Here is a 25058-nt window from a genome sequence, read left to right on the forward strand (position 1 = left end):
CGACAGGCGCCAAACATGTCTCTGTGTACACAATTCATTCTTCAACAGATGGTTTCAAATGCACCCACTTGGTTTCTTTTCTCCACTCTTGGTCAAGATTTAGTGTGTAGGTCAGTGATTATAAGTCGTTAGTGAAATATACATGCATGACGTACAGTGTCCATAAAATCACTGTGCCGTATGTATTCTTATCCGTCTGATGAGATAAATTTTCATTAACCGGATTTTTGTGACAAAAATGTCGGTTATTGATTTTGGGATGAACGGCGGCCAGTCGGGCGGCCGGGCGGGCGTCCACCAAATGTTGTCCGTGCATTTACTCATGAACCGTTCAACCAAACCTTTTAAAATTTTAATATGTTGTTACTGACAACAAAATGAAGGTCAAGTTCAATAATGACGATTTTGACTTTTACCGTTCAGGAGTAACGGTTCTTGAAAGTTTAAAAAATGTCGTGTCCGTGCATTTACTCATGAACCGTTCAACCAAACCTTTTAAAATTTTAATATGTTGTTACTGACAAGTGACAACAAAATAAAGGTCACTGAGTTCAATAATGACGATTTTGACTTTTACCGTTCAGGAGTTACAGTTCTTGAAAGTTTAAAAGATGTCGTGTCCGTGCATTTACTCATGAACCGTTCAACCAAACCTTTTAAAAATTTTAATATGCTGTTACTGACAACAAAATGGAGGTCAAGTTCTATAATGACGATTTTGACTTTTACCGTTCAGGAGTTAAGGTTCTTGAAAGTTTAAAAAATGTCGTGTCCGTGCATTTACTTATGAAACGTTCAACCAAACCTTTTAAAATTTTAATATGTTGTTACTGACAACAAAATGAAGGTCAAGTTCAATAATGACGATTTTGACTTTTACCGTTCAGGAGTTACGGTTCTTGAAAGTTTAAAAAATGTCGTGTCCGTGCATTTACTCATGAACCGTTCAACCAAAGCTTTCAGAATTTTAATATGTTGTTACTGACAACAAAATGGAGGTCAAGTTCAATAATGACGATTTTGACTTTTACCGTTCAGGAGTTAAGGTTCTTGAAAGTTAAAAAAAATGTTTCAACCAAAGCTTTCAGAATTTTAATATGTTGTTACTGACAACAAAATGGATGACAAAATTGAGGTCAAATTTGATATTGACAATTTTCACTTTCACCGTTCATCAGTTATGGTTCTTGTGATATTGGCAGGACACAAATAAATGTTAATAAATCCGGTTTGCTGTCGTTGTGACAGCCTCTTGTTTTAATGATAATATATCATTTTCAATTTTCAAAACAATGCTCAGCTTTTTTGTAAAAATATGATTCCGTTACTATGAGTGTTACGTCAAAAGAATTAATAAATGATTATCTATCGTTGAAGACCATATTAATGTTGTGTGTTGACCTTTCCCTGTAACCAGAAATAGACAAACAGGATATAAAATGGATTTTCTCCTAGATTGTGATGCTAACCTTTGCCAGACATGTTTATATAATTGAAGTCGAAGTTCAAACAGATAATGTTTCAATCAAAAAAATTGCGCAAAGAAACCTCACAATTATTTTTATACGACCGCAAATTTTTTTTTTTCAGTTTTTTTTGTAATGATGGATTGCTGTATCATTTGCGTTTTACTCCAACCTGAAGACTATGAAACTTAGATATGATAATGGACCATATGACCATGTTAATTCAACTTAAAGGAACCTCAACATCCTTCTAGTCTACTCCCTACACTTTGGGAAAAGTATAAAATTAAGAATGGAAATACGGATTGTGTCAAAGAGACAACAACCCGGCCAATGGGCAGTGACAGCGGACGACCATCAATTGGTCTTCACGAAGTAAAACAGCTAGAAAATCCCGCACAAGGAGGTTTGCTTCAACTGGTCCCTTAACAAAATGTCAAATAATTTTTGGGGCCCTTTATAGCTAGCTGTTCGTTATGAGCCTAGGTTCCGTGTTGAAGACTATAATGATTTAATTTTACTAATTGTGACTTCCATGGAGAGTTGTCTCATTGGTACGAATTCGACATTTTCTTATATATCTATTTAGGTAATTTACCGCTTACAATTGTAAGTACGGATATCTTTGCTCATAGTTGAAGGTTATATGCTGCCCTATAAATACTAAAATCCTCATCTTTTTGTCTCTAGTAAAAACGCATTTGTAATCAAACCATATTTGCTTCAATACATCAAATAATAACAAAACCTGCAATTTGTTATGTCATTCCTGAATTCCAATTCAATTTTATTTTTAAAAATATGACTGCCAATTTGTTAACACGCTTTTAATTATAATTTGCAACAAATTGCTGTATAAAAAAATAATCTATACTAGTTAAAATACGTCAATTAGTGATATGCGTGAGTCTCAACGCCAATCAATGTCTTGTTTTATTATATGATTGCTATCAGTTCTTACCATTAGACGTACCTTTAGTCGCTTTATGATAAATATTAAATTAATTCTATATCATATTTCTATCATACACCATTTAAAGTTTAAAATATGTCCAATATTAACAATATCGAATTAATCCCAGAACGTGGTTGCTACGTGAAAACAATAGCTCTGCCGAGAGTTTTAATATATAGATGTACTCTGAACTAATTTCACCTCTAAAGGGGATCAACTGCTTAATCAGATTTTCAGCAATTGGCTGGCAAAGTACTTAAAAGAGCTTAATTGTGTTTTTTAAATGCAAAATTCGTATTGGTTAGGCCTCGTGTTATATTTATTTTTCCTTCTGTGTCAATTTTCTTATCAAAATGTAATTGTTTGATTTGTTGAAATCAAATAGGAATATCGATACGTTGATAAATGGGTCGGAAACAAACAATATCTTATCATTGCTGGATACCATCGGAAATACAAAGGAAAAGTGTTACTTTTGTAGAAAATCTGACTTTGTCCGTACTATAGCAACGCAAATTTTGTGGAAATATGCAATGATCACGCCAACAGAATGTGGATTTTTTTAAATGTGAATTTTTATTCTACAATTTGAAAAGTGCAATATTTGACAGTTTATTGTGAAAATGTCTTAAGATACATAATTCATTACTGCAATTACTTGAAGTTAGTTTTTTCGTATTTATATGCAGTGTTAAAAATTGCATTTATATTGGATACGTTTTGTAATTTGAGACACGCACGCATATGTTCATTCCTCCAGGAAATTGTATCTATTTAGATCTTTTATGATTACATAGAGAGATCAATTTCAACTAGAGAAACTTCTTTGAAAATGGTAAGTGAAATCATTTAACTCATGAACGCACGAATGGTGTCAACAGTTTTTTTCTTCACATAGTACTTAAATACTTAATACTAGTTTTACAAAATGAGTTTTGTCTTCGCGGTAAATCCTTTGAATTTGTTGTAACATTAAAAATATCTAAAAAAAAAAAAAAAAAAAAAAGGTAATGAGGATAGACAATACCATAATGGAAAGGACAAACAGTCAAATCGAAGTCAATATAGCTAAAGATTCAGCAACACGAACCTTACTAAACATTGAAGTCGAAACTCATGTGCTCCTGAAAGGAATCCAGTTACTATAACTTTAACCTAAGTATAAAAGTATTGACGATGGCAATGCTACTTCCAAAATTTCTTTAAATTTGAAAATATATTTCGTTTTGATTAGACTAACACATGAACAATCATCGGATATTCTTAATTCTGGCTTTGCAATTCACTTGGTATTTTTTTTTTCCTCTGAAGCTTTAAGGTCAAAATATTCTTTAAAGAGGCTGATAAGAGGGCTCTGTTTTTTTGGATGATGTATATGGCAGCAATGAATCAACATAAGTTCCTGTATTGATCTTTATCGAAAATCACATTTTTTATTTTATTCATACTACATGGCTATAATTGCTTGCATCCATTTAAATTTTATGGATAGTTGTCTCCTTGGTAATCATACCACATCTTCTTAGTTTTATTTTAACTGACTGGAATAATATGTGGAAATTTCTTTGAAAAGTTATCTCAGGAGCAACTCCTGATTCTGGTTAGTTGGTGTTTTTTTTTGTATTTCTACTTATAGTTTTTGTCTTTAAACAATGAATTACATTTGTTTGGCAAACTTGATGACACACATGTTGACAATATTGCAACACAGTTTCCAACAGAACCTTATTGGAAATTACATTCTCTTTTTCTGTCACTTTAATTCTCAAAACAAACTAGACAAGAAAACATATTATACTATTTATGAAGGTTTTTCATAACAAAATCTTCATTATTGTCTTTAAAATAAAATAAAATTTTAAAAAAGTGGTCGAATGTCGCTTTGAATCAGATTAATCAATTCGGAGAATGGATCATTTATTGGGCCTCTATCCAAATGATGGATGACATTTGTAGTATTTACTAGTTGAACTCAACCGAATATTGAAATGTATTTAATATTCTATTGACAAAGTATCTAAAAAGCTTATTCTGTTTGTAATGAAATGCATATACTAGTATACACAGCAATTCAATAACATATTATTACTAATGGGAAACAGGGATATAGACAAGAAAATGTAATCAAGTTTTATACAGCACGGTTTAAAGTCGACAAAGGCCCATTTGTCGATAGATAAAGTGTGGCATAAAATCATTAACAGTTTTTAAAAGTCAATTCGAAATATCTATACTCTTTACTTTCCTGATAAACCCCGATTGTTCACGAAAGACGTACGAAATAGTCCACATATATAACAGATTCAAATTTCAAATTGTTCAAATATTTACTTTGTCTATATATCTCGTTTATTCGAACCTGTTTACAGGTTGGCTACTGTGACAATGTGTGCATAGTTGAAATTTCATTAAGACTGGCATTCAATGCAACATTTGTTTTTCTCCGATCAATTTGGAATGCACCATGTAATTATCACCGAGGAAAAACATCATTTTAATCATTGCTTAAAACATAATGTATCAATTAGAATTTTGTTGACTTTAACCCGTGTCAAAGTAAATATTGGCGATATATTCGCCTATTATTCAATGTGTTTTATCAGGAGAGCAGTTGTACTCTGTGCTAAACTTCGATACTTTTGATAGACATTGGTAAAAGGCTGCTATCAAGGCTGAGCCACCTATGTAAGTGCCTTGAATCAACGCTATATCTCGGATCGATAGAAATTAGGACTCATTCTTCTATGTAACACATCAATTTGATAAGACTTTCTTAAAAGTTAAATACATTTAAAACACGCACAGTCTGGTAAAGTAATCTTACGAACTCTCTAGTAGTCACGCAACATTCATGTAATAAAGAATTTCGTTGTTTGAAGCTAAAAACACACACTTAGAGCGTACTAATTTAATGAAAAATTAGAAAAATAATTACATAATTACTTTTTTTTTATATATATATTTAAAGTTTGGTGTATAATTTTCTTATTCGTTTCAGTGTGGTAATGTATCAAACTAAAGTTTTTACAAAAAAGTTCATGATTTTTTACTTTTAAAAAAAATATTTTGCCAAAAAGATTATGGTGTTTGACTAGGGGAAATACGACTATACAAATATATATATATATATATATATACGAATGCAATTTTTATGTACAAATGTAAAATCTCGCTCATCAGGGCACTAGCTGTCAAATTCATGTGCGCCGATTTGACACAAATTCTCATATTGATTTATAACATACTAAAACGTATATCCATATTACAATAAGTCTGAAATAAACAATTAAGACAGCATGTACTCGATAATATATATATTCAGATTTTCTTGTGTATTTTAGTCTAAGTGCCATCTTATTTTAACTATCGAGATTGCCTCTGAATACTGCCGACGGTCACATTACCCGATATAAACATAAATATATCTAGATTGCGACCTCGTGTAATTGAATTTTTATAGGTCTGCTTGATTTCATGTTAAAGGTTAAGAATGATAATTTAATCAAAACGTTGTTATGTGAATTAGAATGATTGAATCAGTCAACGAAATAATTCACCTTTTTCCCTTTCAATGTTGACATTTTTTCCTTGTAATGGCTGGACACGGCTTATACATGTGAAACAACATCTCTAACTAATTGATTGAATTGAAGGTCACATGAATACGGATTATATTAGTTCTAACTTTTCACTTGCAAGTGAATAATCCATCGGTGATATTTCTTGGCTTATTTTGACAAAACTGTACCAAAATGCCTGATAAAATGATTTTGTTTTCATTAATTTTTTTTTCCACATCTCGAAGCTTGTGCCCCTTTAAATTTATTTGAAATAAAACACTTGTGTCTCCTTTTAGTTTGACAGACAAAATTAAATTCTTAATCGATAATCACGGCATATTTCTACTTACTTTTCAAGGACATTTTAAACAAAGTTTAATACATGTATAACAAACAGTAAACTATATTTTGTAACACATTTCAATGGGATTAAAATATTTAAACCTTAGAAGAAAGAATAAAAACAAGATTAATAAAATTAAATATATAGACACATCACATGCCTTTTAAACAGATGAAAAGGAAGTTAAGTGTACAAATTAAAGTTTTCTATGTTGGAAGAACTTGGACCTGACGTTTTCTACTAATATATCAATTGAAAAGTTATTACGTATTTGAACTAATCATAATTAAGCCGACTCCTCCTCAATAGGTCATAATTTTAAACCTTGTGAATCATTATCAAATACTACATTATGTAGCAAACAAGATATAATGGAGCTTATTTTGTGAAAACTATGAACTCAATTAAAGTTGTATTTTATAAGATGTTTCTATACACTACTAATGAATACCAACCGTTAAATCTTTTAAACCAATACCCACCTATTCATATTTTTTCTAAACAATGCCAGTGCCAAAGCACTCGCCATACTAAGCGGATTTGCATAACAATCCTGTTACAATGGTATCAGTAAAATATGATACTTTATTAATGATTTTGTCAATAAGGTGTAAATATCAAACAAGCGATAGTCACAAATACCAGGACCAGATCCATCCATTTCTAAAAGAGGGTTCTTAACCCGGGTAGTACAACTAAATGTCCCAATTCAAATGCATTGCTTGTTTCGTAGTTTATTTGCCTTTTAGTTGGTTTAATTGAGTGCTCTGGTTATTTTTACATGGACGAGTTAGTTGTACTTGGATTATAAGCATTATAAGTTCATTTTATGCAAGGTATTATTTGTATCTTTTATTTTAGAGATTAAAAGTGGCTGGTGTGATGTACAGAAATTTAGAAAATTTTTATGCAAATCCAACTTCAGAAGCAAAGTTGTCGGATCTCCGAACTTTCCCGAAGTCCTGCGTTAGATTGTCGAGTTAATGAGCTTCGGTGCTTGCTTGGAAGTAATGTCAAACTTGCAGTAGTAGTGGGACATTATGTTTGCTCGTCTGTCCTAGTGTCAGTATGTCCATCTAGCCAGTAGTCCGATGGTCCCGTATCAGGTTAAAGTAATGGTATCATGTAGGTTAATGTTTAGGTTTGTGGTTATATCAGCTTAAAACTTCTGGAGCGAATAGTTTAATATAAATCCCAAATTATGGTGGTGCCCAGATTTCACAGTTCACTAATCATAGAAATGTGACAGTTGAAATAATTTAACAGTTTTGTTTAAAGTTAGGATAACGTTTTTGTTTAAATTAGTACATATGGTGTTCGTTATTACGTGAACTGTTTAAATATATTCGCCAAATAATGGATTTTACAAATTTTGTACGATTCACTGAAAATGTGCGAACGGGCATGGTGATTTATGGATGCATGTTCTTGGTGTTTACTTGTACTAGTATATGGGTCGTTGTAAACAAATAAAATTAGACAACTCAAGGAAACGGTAGCAATCCTTCCTGCATGCTCCAGGATTGTAGCAAAACATGCCCCTAGGCAATTTAAAAGTTTTATATTTAGAAAGAATATAGAAAGACATTATTTTAAAGTCCGTTATTAAAACATATATACTAAGTAATTTATGGCCCATGCAGTTAGCATGAAAAGTGCAAGGGAAAAAGGAAATTATGTTTTGAATTTCTTTTGAAATATCGAATATTTACACAAGATAATGTATGTATAAAATATATATTTGTGTTGACAGAGGGGGGAAATTTACATTTTCTTTTATTAATAAACATTTTTATAAACTTCGTATTAGGGCTAAAACTTTCTCATAAAAACTTCAACAGCAATTAAATTTTGGTAAAAGTGAATTTATTGTTTTGGATCACAAAATTTCAATACAAAAACGTTTTACAAAATGAGCATACATTCTAAAATAAGAAAACTCTTAAAAACTTCAATCAGATTTTTATATAACATTTATTTCACGGTTCAAAATGATGAAAGATGAATTCTTTAATATCTACGAAGATTGAAATTAAAAATTCATACTTTTTGCTTATTGTGAAATGAAATTAAATTTCAATTGTAGAAATTCTAATTTAAATTTAGACCTTGTATACATAAATATATGTATTGAAAATGCTTTAAAATGAATAGATCTTAATATCCTATTGTCAATTCTTTGTTAAATTGTAGATCAAGTCCTTTTAAATATGTTTTGTGTTCAAATCAACCGAGAGAGAAAATGTTTTGTCAAAACTTGCATGTACCGGGGTATTAGAACGAATTTTAAGAAGACAATCAAACGAAATAGTATTTTGTAACACTGGATTGTATATTCAATATTATCATATCTGTACGACATAGAGCATATTTCATCCATTGGAGTGTTAAATCGATAAATTTGATTAATTTCTAAATCACCTGGTATATCGATTGATTTTCTAGTGTTCAGGTCAATTGGTTATTCTTACAAACTAAAGAGGCGAACGAATGATTGATAAAGCTAAATTACCTAGCTATATTATTATTTTATGAAATAGATCGGATTTTATATTGACAATAATTATAAAAACAGAAATGGATTTCTGAAGGACGTCGTTCGGGGATTTATATCTTCTATAAGGTATGTTCCGTGAAATATCAATATGTGTTTTTCAAACCTATGTAGAATTGTAATTTGTTTGTTTTGGTCGCTATTTGTAGTGACAATTAAGTGTGTACATGCGTCATGTTATTTAAACAGCGGATGGCAAATGCCAATCTTCGATCTGAAGTCAATTCTTCGGCATTTTTTTCAATCTTTTGATAATATTTCACAAATCAATTGTTTTTACGAGTGTTGGTCACGATTTCTAGAAATTCATTCTAAGGGCAGAAACGATCTTACTATCTTGTAGATTATTTTTAAACACCACTATAAATGCATGACCATAAGAAAGAAACTACATGTTTACCTACTCTATTTGTAGGAGAGATTTCAAGACATTAAATCGGAAACTAAGGTTATAATTAACACAAACTACTCCATTCCAACATTGAATGAATACATGTATGACTGATATAAAACATTAAAAAAACAATGGCGTCTCATTTCACCTGTAAGTGTTTTAGGATTTTAAATCATACACTAACATATAATACAGCGTATATAGGATTACTAGTTCGACTTGCAAGCAAAACAAATGAAAGCTGTTTTATGCATGGTTGTTGACTCTTCGACACATTCCCTATTTTCATTCTCATGTTTATTCAGTGGTTCCAGAAATATACTTTTAGATTCGAGATCTCAATGGAAGAAACTGACATTGAAATGATGATAAAATGCTTCGACCCCTTTTTTGGCCTCACTGATATCAATTTCGATTTATTGATGATGTATCATTAAAGATACCATATATTTTTGTTGTCATGTGTTATGTTTACATATCTTGAGACTGATATGTTCTTTTTAAAGTGTTTATGATAAGAAGATTGTATGGGAATGTTTAAGAGCTTAAGCGAGTACATATAAAGGGGTATCTATATTTGTATTTGTTCATTGTTAAAACGGAAGTAGGTAATGTTTGATGAAAACATGCCCACAATATGTCAAACCAAATGAGAGTTCATGGTAAGAACATTTGTCAAAGACGTTTTATATCTTTTTCTGCATTTCATTTTGTGTTGAAGACAATTTGGCCTTATGTCGACTTTTTGGCAAAGATTACAGCATAGTCTTTCCGTAAAAGGATAAGGGTAGTAACCCGAGACATAAAATAGCTTACATGCACCGGAGAGGTAAAACAGTACTGAGCTTTTAATGCGGTTTTCGTGCCAAAGTCAAAGTTAGGCTTCAAAACGATATATAAAGTAATTCATCACTGCAAGTTCAAGACAGTCCTTAGTCTATATACCAGTCACAGAAATCAATTTTCGAAAGAATCAAATATGTTTTGGATACTTCTTTTTAGACATAATAACCTTTTAAACACGCTTGATATAACTTACGCAGCAAATTCTACTCAAATCCTTATTACTAAGCAATGACTGGGCAAGTTCTGTTTTAAACCTTTGTTTTTCGTTTAATGTTAGTTTAAACATATTTATGTATAGTAAATAAGAATACAAATTATTGAAACTAATATATATCCCTTTTACACTTTGCGAGTGCGAGTGCTGCCCTGTAGCGGCATTAGCCTGTTTTTTTCGAAATCAACAAGAGTGTCTTTTACGTGCAAGAGAAAACTCGCAAATGGTGTCAAGGGAGAGCCCCTGAAATGTTCACACAGGACCTGGAATCGAACGAGGAACCTTTGTGTTAGTAGTCCGATGCACTAACAACTACACCACGGCTCTCTCTCTCTCATTTGTAATGGTATTCACCTCCTGGTGGGTTTTTTTTCAAAACAAAGAAATGGATGTAAGCCATTATAGTCAACCGATATAATAAAAACCCATATCAAATAGTCAGCTATAAAAGGTATTGATATGAAACATGTCAGTGAAACCATTCAAACGAGAAAACTAACGGTCTAACTTAAAATAAACAGCTGCGCAATGAGCACACGATACGCCCTTCGTCTTGTGTGAGAAGTTTTATGCAATAATCATAAATAGTTTCTGAGATACGGCGCGACAGGTGAAAAATGCACACCCCTGTTTTAGTTATAAAGTCCCGTAACTCAAAAAGTTTAAATCCTATTTTCACCAAAAAATATGCAGATCGTTAAACTTTGACCATCATAAGAAACAACTATGTAAAGTTTCATTAAACTTGGATAAATGGTTCTAAAGTTAGGGCGCAACATATGGATGCCGGACAGACAGACGCCAGACATTTATATACCATAATACGTCCCGTCAAAATTTTGACAGGCGTATAAAAATTTACGAAAAACAAATATGACACATAAACCATATTAACCAATGACAACCACTGAACTATATGCTCTTAACATGTGACAGGCATATATAAAGAATGTGGCGGGGTTGATAATGTTAACCAGCGTTCAACCCTCCCCTAACCTTTGACAGTGGTATAACAGCACAACATAAGAACAAACTGTAAAATCAGTAGCAATTGACACTTTTTAAAATATCGGTACGTGGAACAAAAACAACTTGCATAAAATCACTTGATACAAAGCACGGAAGTAAGAGTACTCACAGTTACTGAAACTTGTCAAAGTCAATTACAACTTATAAATAAATAATGTTCTCTCAGAATAACCTGTACACGTATGGTAAATTATAAATGTACAAAGAATCGACTCATTTGATTGATTTTCGGAAATAAGATCTTCTAACACAGTCCTTAGTAAAGGCATGTCATAAGTAATGATTGATCGGTTGTTGCTATCTTAAGGTTCAGTGGTAAATAATTTATGCATATTAAAGGCGAGAACACATTAGCAATTGATATACTAGTTTTGTTCTGCTAGATAAATCGACCTTTATTAGTGTCGATGGACAATACATGAGGATATGTGGATAAGAAACAAACATTTTCTTAGCAACCGGCTAAACCGTCTTCGCTAGTAAAGGGTTACGATCCACTCCCCTCTTTCATCCCAAGAGTGTTATATTATTTTTCACCTTGGTAGCTTGATGAATTTAGATTTTCAGTTACTAGTATTACCATTTAAAGTTTCTCCGTTGATGTTACTGTTTTGCTTGCCAACAAGGAAATATTCTCCAGAAAGCATTAAAGAATGACATTTGATATAATTGATCCCCATGTAAAATATTGAGTTAAACGATCATTCTCATGTATAGAATTCAAACTTTAGTATATGTGACTCTTAGACATGCATTTGATAAGGTCATCATTAAATAAACATTCTCTGTAAAAGAAATTTAAGTACGAAAGTAAGTAAAAAGATTAAAGACTTGTAAAATATACTTTCACACAGGTGGCTTGATATTTATCATCTGTAAACAGATAAATTGGCGTGTTGTTTTAAAATATTAATAATGTTAGTCATATTTACTTTCAATTATTGTAAAGTTAAAAGTAAAACTGGTAAATACTATAGTATACAATTTTCTTTCTCGATAAACCTTTGATTCTTTGGCTAAATAAAGGCAACAGTGGTATACCGGTTTCCAAATTTCATAAATCGGTTAAGAGAAAACACATCCAGATCGATGTTAACACATCAACTATACATAGGAGGAAAACATGAAAAAAAAACAAAAAACGACAATGCAACATACATGGAAACGAACTAATATATAACAACTGTTATATTCCGGACTTGATACAGGGCGTTTTCAGAAAAAAAAATGGTGGGTTGAACCTGGTTTTGTCGTTAGCCAAACCTCGCGCTTTATGGCAATGTTAAATATACCGCTTAAATGAAAACATGGTGTAAGTCTGGAAACTTTAAAATATTTGAATGTTTTCTCTTATATTTCATATGAATATTAATCACGACCCCTATGTCTTACTCATTATTTGACTCCTTAGACATGATTCAAAAACCTCCATATTTTAATTAAAAATCATTGCACCATTTTATATCGTATGTAGTAACATGAATGACATGTTATTTACTGCTTGCATGATTTCAATTTTAACGATGACCGATTTGAAAATGTTTTCTTAGGAATTCATTTTATCTTTAAAATTATAACTGAACGGTTTTATCAAACAAAATGGGTTTCACCCTGTCATTTATTAAACCGTTTAAATCAAAAACAAATTGTATACATATTATTTGCATAAACTGAAATGTAATTTATGTTGTTGTTTAACCTGTGAGGTCAAAATTAGCATATTTCTTGAATTAAACTACTGTGATTACATGTATTGCGTTCATGTTTTTGCATCGTAAATTATTTTTTAAACCCGAACAAGCGTATCAGTACAGACGATATACATGTATACATGTAAGTTTTGATTTGCGATATTGTCAGATGTTTTTAGATCTGTGTTTCAACTTTGTAGTTAATACGGTTGCTTAATATTTATTCCAACTTTAATTATATTTATACCGTTATAATACCCTTATTTGTTTGCTTTATTTCCAGTGGCAGATATTTCATGCACATTCAGAAAGAGAAAAATATAAACAGTACCTAACATTTTATGTTCAGCAAAAAATGAGGAGCAGGAATTAAGTTTGCTTGTTTACATGTTAAATAAGTCGAATGTTAGCAACCTCGGGACCGGTATACATATTCTAAGAAAAAGGGTCTACTCATAATGCTCTTTTTGACGGGGGTGGCTTTCTTGAAGATTTTTTTTCAATCTTGATAGGGTTTTTCAAAATGTACGGTTCATCGGATTTAACGTCCTTATTGTGACCCGATGTGGCTGCGTATTTATACATTCCGCCCTACTTTGGCAAGGGTTTAATTGTTGGTCAGAAGAAGACAACGTTGATTATACATTTATACATCATCCACACTTGCTTATACAATATAGGTCTTTAATGAGATGAAATGGATATAGATTCACATTGAATATTAAAGAATAATAACAAAAACCTAGACTGCATTGTTTATCTTTAATCGTGTTCACATGTTTGAAGTTTTCGAGTACTTAATCTTATGAAAAGGGCTCATTAAGGCTCTTTGATTTAATTCGAAAATAGTATAATAGTATAAAAGGTCATTTAGTTTTAAAACTTTTTAGTTTAATGACGGATTGGATTATACAATACTGAATAATATGGAATGTATATGTGTTGTTGTTTCAGGCACTTGTTTTTATCCATTGGAAGGTCGACTATCCATATAAATAGAAGCTTCTATATTTGTATGGATAGAAAACAAGTGCCTGTGGTTAACTTATTGTGTATAACTAATAAAAGTACTTTCAGAAATAGTCATTATATGATTTTCTTATTACAGAAAATACAAACACCTTTATGTGAAAAAACAGCCCATGAAAACAACCACCTTTACATTAAAAATATTGACAGAATGGTCATTGGCGGTTCCCAATAGGGGTGTTCCGGGAGTTGAATCCCCCTTTTTTCGTTTTATTTTTTTTAAACATTTCAACAAGTCGCTTTTCGTCTCACAGGCACATGTCTCAAAAAAAATATACCTTAATATAACATGTTATATTAAGGTATAAAGTTAAAAAAAAATTGAGACAAGTGCCTGTGTTTCGTCTGTCATATAACAAACCATATAGAGAATTAACTGACAGGTTTAAAATTTGAAGTACTATTGTAATACTTGTGATAAGATCGTATATATAGTTCGATTTGTCATGGCCAAATAACAACTAAGTTTAAATGTCTAGTACAGTGAAGTTTTGTTGTCTGTTGAGAGATTGTAAATACTATCTGAATGTTATTGATACAGTACTTAGCGACGGTGATAAATTTTGTTTATTAATGTTTTTCTTTTATTTTATCTACCATCTCGTTTGTAAGTTGTCAGTTTATATTAAAAAGAATTTTAGAAAATTTTATAGTTTCTTTTTAAATCGTCGATTTGTTTAATAAATTGATAAATCTAACTTATTTTCGGTACTGATAGAGAGAATGGTACGATTTAATTGACATATAGATAGAGGATTTTAGTGGATAGAAAGCTCTGAATTATTCGAGTTAGCGCTTCTACAATATACCCAGAAAAGAAACATTTTGTCGTATTCCAATCATGAGTTGTGAAATTATAGTCTAAAAATTGATGTTTCAATTCCCTCATTTCCAATAAATTATTTGGTATTATAACGATTTGGAACTATTTGACGTTTTTTTTAGATCATGTTGACTGATGCAAGATTTCTATTCATTATGGTGGCGAAGTCTGCATCGCAGTCAACGATTAATTATAAAAAGTTTTTAGATTTTCAGAAAACATATGTTTTGGTTTCCAAATTTTTTACCTCAATCGACACTGCTGAAATCTATTATATTATGATAATGTTATTATTTATGACAATTATGAGTCTTTTAAAATGTCAAAGGAACATGACGCCATAGCGGAATTTTAAGATAAGTCCCTATATACTATAGAACCTTACAAACTGAATAGATCAGTTCTTTTTTTTTTTGTACCCATTAACCAAGATGTTCAAACCAATTCCTGAGTTAAAAAGAAATAATTTATCACGTAATATGTAATCGAAAAGTGATTTTCAGATATCAAAGCAACATAAGTCCTCTAAAAATTGAATAGAATTAAACCTTAATCGTTTACACAATATTATATAAAAGTGTTATACTTTAAATATTTGGGGATTTTTTTAATTATAAATTATAGCTAGCATTAAAGATTAAGATTTCTTAAGAAGCAATTATTGGCAAATAATCGATAAAATATAACACTTAACATAATAAATACATACTAAATCAAAAAGTGATGTCTTTTAAATCCGCATTTTGTAAGACATTTATAATGTGAATTGACAAAAAATATGTTTTTAGTTTTGCATAAAAGTATTTTACAAATCCTTGATAAAACTGAGAAAAAAATGATACATAGAAAACTTAAAAAATGGAAAGACATTCAATGTTGACTATAGTCGAATTGTCGATATCTAGACGTATACACCGTATCAATACAATGAATGTGTCTGGAGATAATTTGTTTTAGTGCATTTAACGTCATGTTACAAATGTATTTTCAGAATATATGATTTTTCTTATACATTTTGTATTACCAGAATTTTGTTTCGCTGCTTAATACGAGACGTATGAATAACTCTTCAGTGGCTGCGTAAATTATTTGCATAATTTGAAGCTTGACAACCCAGAAGGTAAAAGACCTGGATGGTTCATACCTTGTATACATGAAGATACAGTTAATCACTAGGTACACGTGACATTTACACATGATTGAAAACATAAAACGGCTTTATGAAGCAGCCTAACTTTCGTTTTTCTCCCTTTATGCTTACCCTTCCAAATACCTGAGATTACCCAGTTTTATGTGAGGTTCCTTACTCAGCCTTTATTTTCTATGTATAAAGTATGCTGTTTTGTCTTTAAGTCGTTTTTCATTTTCTACAGTGTTTTTGTCGATTTCTCCTCGACTTTTTGAGTGTCCCTTTGGTATCTTTCATTTCGTTTTTATGGATGTTCTAATGTGTTTTTCTCAAAGCTACATAATTCCTATGTTTAATTGAAAAGTTCATTTGCTACATGGATGAAATATATTTGTATTAATAATTGAATGTTTCCGTGAAAGTCTTATAAAACACATTTTGTTCTAGATTCGTTGTAGAGGCGTAGACTGTCATTTAATTCAGTCAACCACAACAGCGCATTTCTAGAAATAAGTGATAATAATCATTTTTATTTATCCATCAAATAGATTAAATCTCTACAGACTACAAAATTGTTTTCTTTGCTTAGAAAATCCAGTCAACCATTTGAAATAAATCAAATTAATGTTAGAAAAATTGATGCCTGTATTATGAAATTGAAGACCAAAACCTTTCAAAATCATGATAAAATGAATTAGCAATGCATATACACATAACAAAGACAAAGCCAACTGATCGAAATTAAACACAGGAGGGTTGGATCTTTAAAAAAACAAATTGAACTTCATCACATATTTATATATCTGTTTCAACCTTGGCAATGTGCTGTCGTATCATTTAATTTTTTAGACTCTTGGGAATTAAGAGCTTGATATATTGTTTGGATACCTGTAGGGAAACTAAACAGTCAAGTTGTTTAGGTAAATAAAGTTAACTCGAATAAATCATTCCTCTAATGTTTTCTCGTTTTTCGACATGGATGTTTTTGAAGAGGTGAAATTGTCTTAGAGCATCTATATTAGTTTAACTGAGAACAATAGGAAGAAAGATTTTGATATTACAATGCATCAAATGTTATTTTCAATCAAGGTCAGTCATATAATTGTATCACCTTCATCTTTAATAAAAAGGGTTTTATTTAAATGGTTGTGTCTTAACAATAACATGGTCACTACCACATCATTATCAATTTAAAGAAATGAGGGATAGACGTACGTGTGGGTTGTCTTCCTAAAACGTAATATGCAAGACACCATTGTACACTTACACCAGAATAATCGTGCATTTTTACAAAAATTGGAAACATCATACAAAACTTATCTCATTTTAACGAATGCATACATTGTAACCAAACTTAAAGCCATGGCGTTGTCAGTTTGTTTTCGATTTATGAGTTTGATTGTCCCACTGGTATCTTTCGTCCACCTTTTATAGCATTTAGTTATTATCATAATACATTGTATCATCATATTCAACTAATTTTTTTTATGTATATGTTTACAGGGAAAGTCATACAACCAGTGTATATTGTTTCACCTTCCAGATCGGCTGCTGTTGTTACTATTACGCACATGTGATGAAGGCTCTACAGTTTAAAGCGAAAGAGGAAGAAGAACTTTTATCAAAATGGAGGGAGATCATACCTACTTCTAATGGAAAAGGGAGGTCGCAGCGTTGCCAGTAATTTGTCCCGGCAAGAAACTTTTGACACCGACTCCAAGTTTACAGCACGCTCTAAGAGCGGGAGTGTGAAAAGAGGAGATTTGTCGCTTCCTGTTATTGGTCCGCGTGATCTAGTCCGACAAAATTCTCCGGACAGAATTCAAAATAAGCATAGTGATAGAGAATCTTCTCCAGACGCAGTCTTCGGCAAGGGTATTCACAGTGATAGAACTTACACGGCAAATTTACTTGGAAAGTCACGTGACAACATTTCTGATGACAAAACTCCATATAAGGTCAGAAACAAAAAATACCCAGATATATCAGAAGACACTGATTCTGTCAAGGAATCAAAATTAAACGAACTGAAAAAATCTGTGATCAGTAAACAAGTTAATGAAAAAAGAAAAATTGACTCTAAAAGTGTTGAAAGTGGCGATTCTTCGAAGGAAAATAAAATAATTGGTGCTAAAGAATCTCCAGTAAAAGAAGTCAAAGCAAAATCTACAAATACTTCAAAAAGTGACAATTCTTTGAAAGAAAATAAGATAAAAGAGAAAAACACGTTAGAAAGTAATACTACTTCAAAGGACAGTAAACTTAATGATAAGAAAATTTTGAATACCAGTACAGTAATAAAGGAGCGTAAAAGTAACGAAAACAAACCTTTGGACAAGGCTGTAACAGTGAAAGAACGTAAAATTAACGATAAGAAAACTGTAGAAAGCGTTGTTTTAAAAAACGATAAGAAAACATCGGTGAATACTAATTTATCTAATAAGTCTAACGAACAAAAGGATATTAAACCGACAAAGAGAGAGACTTCTGTAGATTCAAGTGTACCTCAGTTAAAACAGTTGAAAAGAACAATACAAGAAAAATCCAGTGATAAAGCCAATAAAGACAAATCCAGTGAGCCGAAACTCGTAAAGAGAGAGACACTTCGTGATAAACTTACAAGTACTCCAATTAGTGACTATACAAGTAATACTGCTGTTCGACCAGTTAAAGCAACCAACACCTCAGTTTCTAAAGTACAAATCAAAGAAACAAAGCCAGTTGAAGGCATTAAAAAGGAAGAAAGTAAACGCCCGAAGGAAAATCAAACCCAAATAACTAAAACAACATCACTAAAGAGTACTCAAAAAGTAGAAAACAAAGTTGTACGAGAGCAAATTAATTTGAAATCAGAAAACAAACTTTCAAGAACACAAACAACTGAAACCGTTGATAAAAAATACGAAGACACCAAAAGAAACCGATTGAGAAATATTAATAGTGTTGCAATTACTGAGGAAAATAGTACATCGAAAAAAGTTACAAAAGAAACACATTCAAATTCCAAACGACAAAATTATTCATTGAATGAGCGTAAGCCGTCGTTGGATTCGCTCGAATCGGGATTTGCTTCATATCGACAAAACGATAATCGACAAGGAAAGGAAGAGGATGTGATTTCACTTTTGACGGTAACGGACACTGAAGTGGGAAAACCGCCGGAAAACACTATACTTGATCGACCGCGCAGTGATAAAAGTCGCATTAGTTTAAGGTCTGAACAGGGTCCGACTGATAAGTTCAAGGATAATCGTCCAATGGAACCAGTCGTTCAAAGGAAACCAGGATCCGAAAGAATGACGGAATCGTATGAATCAATTTACGAGGAACGGAGAACTCTTCTGGAGGCGGAAGGGACATATCGAAAACGTATAAAACAACTCGAAGATGAAATGAATCAGTTCTTGAAAACTATTGACGATCTGCGTTCAGAAAACCGAGCACTGAGAAATAGAATTGACTCACTTGAAAATTCTGAAAATTCGGGAGGTAATCATGAAAATGAACAATTGAATTTAACAATACAGTCTCTTCAAGCACAGAATAAACTTTTAGAATCAAAGCATGATAAAACAGTGGCTAAAATTGCAAAACTCGAAAAAGAAAAGGACAAACTTACCTCTGAAAATAACGACTTGACATCGAAACTAACTGATCTTCAAGTTAAATATAGCAAAGTTGACAATGACTTGGCAAAACTTAGATTGGAACAAAATAGTGACTCAAGTAAGTTCGAAAGAGAATTTAGTCAATTGCGGAATGATTTGAAAACGGAACAGTCAGTGCGAAAAAAGCTTGAGGATCAAAATACAATTTTGAAAACGGACAAAGACGTGTTGAAGGACGAAGTTGCTGCGCTGCGTTCACTTAACAAGAACTTAGAAGCAATAAATGAAGAATTCAAAAATGAAAATATTACTACTGGTGAACTGCCAAATAAAGTAAAAATGGAATTAAAATCACAGATTATAACACTTCAAACTGATAATCAGTCTTTAAACGAAGAAAACATCAGATTAAAAGCTGAACACTTGAAACAAGTAAAGTCAATTCATGATTTAGAGAAAACCGCAAAATCTTTCGAATCTAGTGTAACAGCAGTCGAATCTTCGAAAATGACGGAAATTCAGGATTTGCAAAACGAGAATGCGAAACTCAAATCAGAAATCAAAGATTTGAAAGAAACACATGCTGATGCAAATAATAAAATCAAATCTCTAGAATCCGAAAACAAAGTTCTAGACGAAACTCTATCTCAAAAGAAAGTCGAATTGTCAGAGTTGATGACAGCACTTAAAGACGACGATAAATTTGATAGTGAGATAAAACGTTTAAGAGCAGAAAACGAACGATTAAAAACTGAATGTGAGGAGAAAGACAAAAAAGCAGACGATTCGAGTAAAAATCTACAGGAAATAAAGATAGAAAAAGACAAATTTGAAACGGAAAAAAACAAACTTACTAAAAAGATTAACGAAATGTTAGAAATGAATGAAGAACAAAAGAAGCAAATGGCAGATTTACAGGAAAAGCTTGAGTTTGGAAAACAAGAAATAGAATCAAACAAAGAAAAGCTCAAACAAATAGATAAGTATGAAAACGAATTATCAGATTTGAAATCAAAACTTCAGAATACAGAGAACGAAAGAGACAGACTTATAAAACAAAAACAAGAAGAGATAGACGAACTGAAATTAAAAATGGAAAGAAACGATGTAAATCACAAAGAGCAGATTGATGCATTGAAAATGGAATATGAAAAAGAAATCGACGAACTGAAAAAGAAAGTTGAATTCTTGCAAAAAGAGATCGAAGAGTTAAGACAGTTGAAAGCCGTTGAGAGTCAATTGCTAGAAACAAATGATGAGCTTATGAAAGTTAAAGAGAAATATTCTCAAATGGTTACGGAAGTAGAGTCAAAGTCGGATTTGGAACAGAGAAATTTCCAAATGAACATGAGAATGACTCAGATGAATAATACTATCAAGCAGTTGGAAAGAGATAAGAAGGAATGGCTTATCAAAAAGCAAGAGTTTGACGAAGTTGAAGCTAATAATAAACGTTTACAGGATGAAAACATTGGCCTCAAGCAACGTGGGGGTATCAAAAAAGTTTCTAAACAAATTGACAAGCAAATAGAATTTTTAGAACGCAAACAGAAAGACGCGGAAACACGTGTAAAACAATTAGAAGGATGGGTAGGCGATTTATATGATGATGATGACGAAAGTCACAACCGCGCAACTTATGTTGGTAGTTTGCAAGGAAGAAAAACACAACCTGCTAAGAAAAAGCAACCTTTCACAAAAGCTTCCAAACCACCGAAGACAACAATTAGAATCGACCACGACCGCCCAAGAAGTTTGGATGATGTTCAAGTAAGGGAGAAAGACATTTACGAAAAGAGATCAGAAAAGTCTGAGAAATTTTCGCATTCCTCCACTCCGAGCTTGCCTGCTATTGAACCAGAGACTAGATTAACATTTGGTTTAGGGTATAGTCAAATACATAGAAGTCGAATTAAAGCAGCTCAAAAGTATAGGAAGTAGGAATTTAAAATTTATCACAGCAATATATCATTATATCATACACTAATCAATGTTATCATATACTTTATAGTGAGATATATTTAATGTCAAATTGTGCTATTCCTAGAGCAGTAGATTATGCGACGCACGCACCAGTTTTTTTAGAATTCGCAAGAATCAGAAAGAAAACAACTTTTAGTACGAGTTTTACTAGAAATGCTGCCATTTCGAAGTTTTGTCATTTTCGATTATTTATTTATGCAATGAAAACATAGTAGAGCGCATCTGTGATATTCAGAGAGAATTATACATGATAATTTTCTCAAAATAAAAATTAAAACACAAAAATCTTCATGAATAAGCAGCGTAATGTGCAGTTACAGTTTTGTGGCCTTACTGCCGATTTGAGTTATAGCATTAAAGTTGCAAACACAAATGTTAATTCATAAGAAAACATGATACTTCCAATTCTCAAAATGAGCCTGAAAAAAGTGAAAAAAAGTCTACGGTAGAGAATTGGACTTTGGCTTCAGTTTTGAGCTTTCTTACTCAATGCTTAGATATGATACAAGTAAAAAACGGAAAGAATTAATGAAATTTAAGCAAACAGAGGCCGCAAACATGCTCTAATTCTATGAAACTACAAATTATTCAAACTTTACATCGTCAAATGCTTGCATTTTGAAACCCTCAGGAAACTAAGATAGTTTTTGTATTTGTGTTTAGTGATGCTAGTGTTTGTTTGATTTTATTTGTTTGAGTTAGTGCCTATTCGTCAACCTATGAAATACTCAATAGTAAAATTGAGAAAGGAAATGGGGAATGTGTCAAAGCGACCACAACCAGACCATGGAGCAGAGAACAACCGAAGGCAACTAATATCTTTAATGAAGCGAGAAACTCCCGCATCCGGCGGCGTCCTTCAACTGGTCCCTAAACAAATATGCATACTAGTACAGTGATTATACTAGTATTCGTCATACTAAACTCCGAATTCTACACAAGACACAAAAATAAAAAATCACACAAGACTAACAAAGGCCAGAGGCTTCTGACTTGGGACAGGCGCAAAATTGTGCCTTGTAAGTGCATCTCATAACCGACTAGTCGTATATTGGTGACACTTTGCACAAATGAAGTACATTTGTATACATATAAAAATCTCAATCCTCGCATGTTAAAGGGGAGATAACCGAACTTACTCCAATATTGCAACATATTGTTAATTGTTTTTTGTTAGCGCAAATCCTCCTCTAAACAAGAATTGATAATATAGACAATAGAAAATAATACCATAAGGCTACATGTTTAAGAAGAGATTATTAAAGACATAAGAAGATGTAGTATGAGTGCAATTGAGACAAATCTCCATCATAATTTGTAAAGAGAAACCATTATAGGTTAGGTCAAAGTATGCCTGCCGGGCCGTCAACACGTAGCATTTGTTGACATCGACCAGCAAGCTTTAAAAGGCACCAAAAATGACGAGTGTAAAATCATTCAAACGGTCTACTAGTAATCTATATAAAAAACGAGAAACGATTAAACACTTATGAACCAAATCAACAAATGACAACTCTGAACATTAGGTTACTGACTTAGCACAGATGCAAACAAATGCAGCAGGTTTAAACGTTTTAATTCGCGCCAACCTTCACCCAACCTAAAACAAATGTGTAACATCATAACATAGAAAGGCATACCATAAAATATCAATTCAAATAGCCGAACTCAACCAAAAGACATTAAAAAAAACAAGTGACCATACACTGAACAAATAAATTTGATCTATGTCACAATGAGAATACAGCATTTATTAATCAAGGAGGTAAAAAGGCATAAATTGATTCATCATTGTAATATGTGGAAATAGTCTCTCGTATCAAAACTCCTCCTAAATATCCTATTGGATATCGATAAAATTGTACACATTTGTAAAACCCTTCCTAAGTATGTACATGAAGGAATGTCATCATTTCAAAGGGGAGAAGTTGCTGGGCGGGGTTTCAGTTTGTGAGTTAACTCACAGTTCTATTTTTTCGTAAAAATATTTTATACATGTATTTGTTTGCTTTTGGTTGGCGGGTCTGAAACAGATATTGGTACTGTGTTTGTTGGTTTTTTTTTATCTCTCTGACATAGTTATAAGAAGTTCAAATTAAATTCCTTTTCTCAGTTTTCCTACAAGCTATATATTCAAACAGACAATTTTCATTAGGGGGACAGTTATACTTAAACCGTGATAAATAAAGGCAACATTAGTATACCGCTGTTCGAAAGTCATCTATCGATTAAGAGGAAACAAATCCGGGTTAAAACTAAAACTACGGGAAACACATCAAATATAAGAGGAAAACAACGAAACAACAGAAACACTAAATGCATCAATAAACCAAACGACACACACATAAACGAACTATAAGATCAGGTACTACTACTACCTACCATGTCAGAACTACCTTCTTCTCCGACAACATTGCTATCCGGCAGCCTGCGTATTGTCAAATAAGAAAATTAAGCTTTAGTTAGTTATCAAAGGTACCAGGCTTTTAATTTGTTACGCCAGACGCCCGTTTCGTCTACATAAGACATATCAGCCAGACGATTATAAATTTGGAGAGCATTGAGGACCCAAAATTCCAAGATGTGTCAAATACGGTTAAGGTAAGCTATGACTGGGATAAGAAAATCCTTAGTATTTCGACTGATTTATACTTTTGCAAATAGTAAATTTATAAACATGACCATATAATTGATATTCATTTGAACACCGGAGTCCTGACTACTGGGCTGTTGATACCCTCGGGGACGAAACGTCCACCAGCAGTGGCATCGACCCAGTGGTGTTAATAGTTATCAAAGGTACCAGGCTTTTAATTTGTTACGACAGACGCTTGTTTCGTCTACATAAGACTCATCAGTGACGCTCATATCAAAAAAATTAAGTAAGGTGTTATAAACTGCTACTCTATTTCATGGTTCCTCGAGTGGAATGTCAATAAGGAAGAAACTATGTGATCATTGTACCAATTCAGGAATATGACAGTTGTTATCCATTCGTTTGATGTGTTTGAACTTTTGATTTTGCCATTTGATTGTGGACTTTCCTTTTTGAATTTTCCTCGGAGTTCAGTATTTTTGTGATTTTACTTTTTATCATACAAAGTATTGTTGAATATGCATATAAAAGAGAGGAAACAGTTGACATATAAGTCTGTTTGGAATGGAATACTGTAACGTCATTCATCAACTAAATAATGTATAAGTAGTCGAACGATAAATTACTGTTGGATTGAAGAAATTAGAAAACGAAAAAAGCTAAATAACAAAAAAAACAAAACTCCAATGAAATAAAAATAGGAAATTCCCTTATCAAATGGATAAATTAAAAGCTCAAACTAATCAAAAGAATGGAAAACAACTGTCACATTCCTGAAATGGTACTTGTATTTACGAATGTAGCAAATGGGGGACTAAACCTGGTTTTATTGCTAGTT

At 32.1% G+C, this 25058-nt stretch overlaps 1 protein-coding gene across 5 annotated transcripts; it reads left to right on the forward strand.

The window, feature by feature from the left end:
• Positions 1–2621: 2621 nt before the first annotated feature.
• Positions 2622–21934, forward strand: LOC134725160 (major antigen-like). Of its 5 annotated transcripts, none has more exons than XM_063588751.1 (2): positions 2622–3256; positions 17537–21934. In XM_063588751.1, exon 2 carries the CDS (start codon positions 17686–17688, stop codon positions 21580–21582), a length of 3897 nt encoding a protein of 1298 aa, XP_063444821.1. In that variant the 5' UTR covers positions 2622–3256; positions 17537–17685; the 3' UTR covers positions 21583–21934. The 5 variants fall into 5 exon arrangements, with proteins under 5 accessions (XP_063444821.1, XP_063444820.1, XP_063444822.1 ...); XM_063588750.1 differs by lacking the exon at positions 2622–3256 and adding an exon at positions 8538–8947; XM_063588752.1 differs by lacking the exon at positions 2622–3256 and adding an exon at positions 9799–9934.
• Positions 21935–25058: the final 3124 nt, after the last annotated feature.

Source organism: Mytilus trossulus, chromosome 7, assembly GCF_036588685.1.
Source record: "Mytilus trossulus isolate FHL-02 chromosome 7, PNRI_Mtr1.1.1.hap1, whole genome shotgun sequence".
NCBI classification, from domain to species: Eukaryota; Metazoa; Mollusca; class Bivalvia; order Mytilida; family Mytilidae; genus Mytilus; species Mytilus trossulus.

Excerpts from the sequence above, each read along its gene's own strand:
- LOC134725160 (XM_063588751.1), top strand. The coding sequence starts at position 17,686 with ATGGAAAAGGGAGGTCGCAGCGTTGCCAGTAATTTGTCCCGGCAAGAA.